This window comes from Echiichthys vipera (assembly GCF_963691815.1).
Source record: "Echiichthys vipera genome assembly, chromosome: 10".
Taxonomy (NCBI): Eukaryota; Metazoa; Chordata; class Actinopteri; order Perciformes; family Trachinidae; genus Echiichthys; species Echiichthys vipera.
The window spans coordinates 32,930,157-32,935,156 of record NC_139835.1 but is presented as its reverse complement, the minus strand read 5'-3'; the positions used below and the strand labels follow the sequence as shown (position 1 = coordinate 32,935,156).

General features: G+C 55.3%; 1 protein-coding gene across 4 annotated transcripts in view; it reads left to right on the top strand.

The window, feature by feature from the left end:
- lrch1 (leucine-rich repeats and calponin homology (CH) domain containing 1) overlaps positions 1–5,000 on the top strand; it is a 41,733-nt gene that overhangs the window by 15,250 nt on the left and 21,483 nt on the right. For all 4 annotated transcript variants that reach the window (XM_083922257.1, XM_083922256.1, XM_083922255.1 and 1 more), the window contains exons 6-7: positions 1,139–1,269; positions 2,328–2,415. In XM_083922257.1, coding sequence (XP_083778383.1) covers positions 1,139–1,269; positions 2,328–2,415 — 219 coding nt within the window. The remainder of the gene's footprint in view (positions 1–1,138; positions 1,270–2,327; positions 2,416–5,000) is intronic.

The window sequence follows — 5,000 nt, the reverse complement described above, 5'->3', positions numbered from 1 at the left end:
TGATGGCGTCGTGCCTCTCAGCAGGAAACCGCTGGATTGTTCCTCCGGGTCTGGAACGAGTCCTGACCCCAAGTGAAGGACTTCAAGCACCTCGGGATCTGGTTCACGAGTGAGGGGACGATGGAGCAGCGGGGGCGGAGCTGCAGTCGCTCTACCCTCAGTCCTGGTTCCTACCCTCACCTGTGGTCCTGAAAGCTGGGTCAGGACCCAAAGAACCAGGTCCAGGTCAGGACTCAAAGAACCAGGTCCAGGTCAGGACCCAAAGAACCAGGTCCAGGTCAGGACCCAAAGAACCAGGTCCAGGTCAGGACCCACAGAACCATGTCCAGGTCAGGACCCAAAGAACCAGGTCCAGGTCCAAGCGTGTGAAGTGTGTTTCCTCAGGAGGGGGTCTGGAGTCTCCCTTAGAGAGAGGGGGAGAAGTTCAGCATCCGTGAGGAACTCGGAGTAGAGCCGCTGCTCCTTTGTGTTGAAAGGAGCCAGTTGAGGTGGTTCAGGATCATCTGGTCTGGATGAACCCTGGGCGCCTCCCTAGGGAGGTGTTCCAGGCACGTCCAGCTGGGAGGAGGCCTCGGGGAAGACCCAGGACCAGGTGCAGAGATTAGATCTCCACACTGGCCTGGGAACGCCTCAGGATCCCCCAGTTAGAGCTGGTTAATGTGGCCCGGGAAAGGGAAGTTTGGGGTCCCTGCTGCTCCTGAGACCTGATCCAGGATCAGAGGCTGGAGCTGCTGCCCCTGAGACCTGATCCAGGACCAGAGGCTGGAGCTGCTGCCCCTGAGACCTGATCCAGGATCAGAGGCTGGAGCTGCTGCCCCTGAGACCTGATCCAGGATCAGAGGCTGGAGCTGCTGCCCCTGAGACCTGATCCAGGATCAGAGGCTGGAGCTGCTGCCCCTGAGACCTGATCCAGGATCAGAGGCTGGAGCTGCTGCCCCTGAGACCTGATCCAGGATCAGAGGCTGGAGCTGCTGCCCCTGAGACCTGATCCAGGATCAGAGGCTGGAGCTGCTGCCCCTGAGACCTGATCCAGGACCAGAGGCTGGAGCTGCTGCCCCTGAGACCTGATCCAGGACCAGATGCGACCGTTTAAAGAGAGTTGATGAAGCCGATCCACGAACTCTCCGTCTCCGTTCAGATCTGCATCAAAGGCAAAGTTCACATCTTCAAGTATCTGAGCCTGGAGGCGTGTCGCAGTGACAAGATGGCCGACGCGCTCTACCTGCCCGTCATCGAGCGCCTCGGCCTATCACGGCCCAGCACCGGCAGGTCAGTCTGCACGCCGCGTGTGTTTATACAGCTGTTATTAAAGGGTGTGTGTGTGTGTGTGTGTGTGCGTGTGTTTATACAGCTGTTATTAAAGGGTGTGTGTGTGTGTGTGTGTGTGTTTATACAGCTGTTATTAAAGGGTGTGTGTGTGTGTCTGTTTGTGTGTGTGCGTGTGTGTCTGTGTGCGTGTGTGTGTGTGTCTGTGTGTGTGTGTGCGTGTGTGTGTCTGTATGTGTGTGTGTGTCTGTATGTGCGTGTGTGTGTGTCTGCTTGTGTGTGTGTTTGTGTGTGTGTGTGTGTGTGTGTGTGTTTATACAGCTGTTATGAAAGGGTGTGTGTGTGTGTGTGTTTATACAGCTGTTATTAAAGGGTGTGTGTGTGTGTGTGTTTATACAGCTGTTATTAAAGGGTGTGTGTGTGTGTGTGTTTATACAGCTGTTATTAAAGGGTGTGTGTGTGTGTCTGTTTGTGTGTGTGCGTGTGTGTCTGTGTGCGTGTGTGTGTGTGTGTCTGTGTGTGTGTGTGCGTGTGTGTGTCTGTATGTGTGTGTGTGTCTGTATGTGCGTGTGTGTGTGTCTGCTTGTGTGTGTTTGTGTGTGTGTGTGTCTGTGTGCGTGTGTGTGTCTGTGTGTGTGTGTGTGTGTGTGTGTGTGCGTGTGTGTGTCTGTATGTGTGTGTGTGTGTGTCTGTGTGTGTGTGTGTGTGTGTGCGTGTGTGTCTGTATGTGTCTGTATGTGTGTGTGCGTGTGTGTGTCTGTGTGTGTGTGTTTGTGCGTGTGTGTGTCTGTATGTGTCTGTATGTGTGTGTGTGTGTGTGTGTGTGTATGTGTCTGTATGTGTGTGTGTCTGTATGTGTGTGTGTGTGTGTGTGTGTGTGTCTGTATGTGTGTGTGTGTGTCTGTATGTGTGTGTGTCTGTATGTGTGTGTGTGTGTGTGTGTGTGTGTGTGTATGTGTGTGTGTGTGTGTCTGTATGTGTGTGTGTCTGTGTGTGTGTGTGTCTGTATGTGTGTGTGTGTGTGTGTGTGTGTGTGTGTGTGTGTGTGTGTGTGTGTGCAGTGTGGAGGACATGGAGCAGCAGAAGAAGCAGGACAGCGACTCAGGAGTCGGCAGCGACAGCGGAGACAAGAGACTTTCTGCTACTGAGGTTTGTTTACATCGTTATTATTAAAAATATCTCATCTTCAGCCTCTGATCCTGGATCAGGTCTCAGGGGCAGCAGCTCCAGCCTCTGATCCTGGATCAGGTCTCAGGGGCAGCAGCTCCAGCCTCTGATCCTGGATCAGGTCTCAGGGGCAGCAGCTCCAGCCTCTGATCCTGGATCAGGTCTCAGGGGCAGCAGCTCCAGCCTCTGATCCTGGATCAGGTCTCAGGGGCAGCAGCTCCAGCCTCTGATCCTGGATCAGGTCTCAGGGGCAGCAGCTCCAGCCTCTGGTCCTGGATCAGGTCTCAGGTGCTGATCCTCATCCCGGCCGTTTCACACTCGGCTGTGAACCGATCCAGTGAGTGCTGAAGGTCCCTGACCCACGACGCCATCAGGACCACGTCAGAGACCAGATCCTCAGCCCACCCACCTGCAGCCCCTCCCCACCACCACTACGCCTCCATATCCTGTCCATGAAAACCACAAACAGGATTGGGGACAGAGTGCCCCCCTGGAGGAGGCCGACCCCCACCGGGAACCACTCCGACTCACTGCCCAGGATCCGGACTCAGCTCTCTCTTTGGGGGTACAGAGACTGGGCCCCCTCAGAAGTGACCCCCTCACCCCAGACTCCCCCAGCACCTCCCACAGTATCTCCAGGGACCCGGTCATGGGCCTTCTCCAGATCCACAAAGCACATGTAGACCGGATGGGCCCACTCCCAGACCCCCTCCAGGATCCTGGAGAGTGCAGAGCTGGTCCTGGTCCAGGTCCAGGACTGGATCCACCTGGTTCCTCTTCAGTCTGAGGTTCTACAGGACGAACCTCCTTTCCAGCACCTTGGAGTCGACTTCACCAGGGAGGCTGAGGAGTGTGATCCCCCTGGAACTGGCTCACACCCTCTGGTCCCCCTTTCTGAACAGGAACCACCACCCCGGTCTGCCACTCCCTCGGCACTGTCCCAGACTTCCACCAGTGTGTCAGAGACGTGTGGACCAGGACCAGGACCAGGACCAGGACCAGGACCAGGACCAGGACGGCCCCTCCAGACCCAGAGCTTTCAGCATGTGTGGATGCAGCTCATGGATCCTGGGGCTTTGCCTCTGTGGACTTGTTTCCTTCCTCAGTGACTTCTGTCAGAGATGTTGACGATGATCCCCATCAGCCTCCAGCTCTGCCTCTACAAAAGAGGGCGTGTTGGGCCCATTCAGGACTTCCTCAGAGTCCTTCCACCGCCCCATGACCTCATCAGCTGAGGTCACCAGCGTCCCGTCCTTACTGTGAACAGCTTGGACGGTTCCCCGTGTCCCCCTCCTGAGGTGCTGAATGGTGGTCCAGAAGCACCTCGGTGCCCCCCAAAGTCCTTCTCCAGGACTTGTGTGAACTCCTCCCACACCCGCTGCTTTGCCTCTGACCCAGCAGAGGCTGCAGCCCTTCAGACCTGTGGGGACCTCAGAACCACCTCCGGAGTCTTCTGGGAGACCAGATCCTGAAGGCCTCCTTCTTCAGGGGGACCCCTGACCCCCGGGGTCCACCACGGTGCTCCAGGGTCCCCGCCCCTTGAGGCACCTGAGACCTTGAGGCCACAGCTCACCGCTGCAGCTTCAGCAGTGGAAGCTTTGAACATCGCCCACTCCGGTTCGATGCCCCCAACCTCCACAGGGACGCCAGGAAAGCTCCTCCGGAGGTGTGAGGTGAAGGTCTCTGGGACAGGGGCGTCCTCCAGACAGTCCCAGTTCACCCGCACTACTGGTTTGGGTTTACCCGGTCTGTCCAGAACCTTCCCCATCCTCTGACCCACTCATCCCCAGATGGTGATCAGCTGACAGCTCTGCCCCTCTCTTCACCCGAGTGTCCAAAACATCCGGCCTCAGATCAGATGAGACCATCACAGACTGGATCCTGGACCTTTGGCCTAGTGTGCTCTGGAACCAGGTCCACTTCTGAGCCTCCTTCTGTTCCAACATGGTGTTTGTTAAAGAGGATCCAGGACCAGCACACAAGTCTAACACCAGACGCTGGGCTTTAGATCAGGGAGGCCCTGGTTCCTCCCAATCAGCCTCTCCAGGTGTCTCCATCGTTGCCCACGTGGGCGTTGAAGTCTCCCAGCAGGACTCTGGAGTCCCCTACTGGAGCCCCATGCAGGACTCCATTCAGGGTCTCCAAGAAGGCCCCAGACTCTGAACTGCTGTTCGCTGCATCTGCACCAACAACAGTCAGAGCCCCCCCCCACCACCCGCAGGCGTAAGGAGGCCACCCTCTGGTCCACCGGGGTCAACTCCAACACCGCGGCGCTCAGCCGGGGGTTTGAGAGTTTATTAACAGATTGTTGTTGTTGTTGTTGTTTATTAACAGATTGTTGTTGTTGTTGTTGTTTATTAACAGATTGTTGTTGTTGTTGTTGTTTATTAACAGATTGTTGTTGTTGTTGTTGTTTATTAACAGATTGTTGTTGTTGTTGTTGTTTATTAACAGATTGTTGTTGTTGTTGTTGTTTATTAACAGATTGTTGTTGTTGTTGTTGTTTATTAACAGATTGTTGTTGTTGTTGTTGTTTATTAACAGATTGTTGTTGTTGTTGTTGTTTA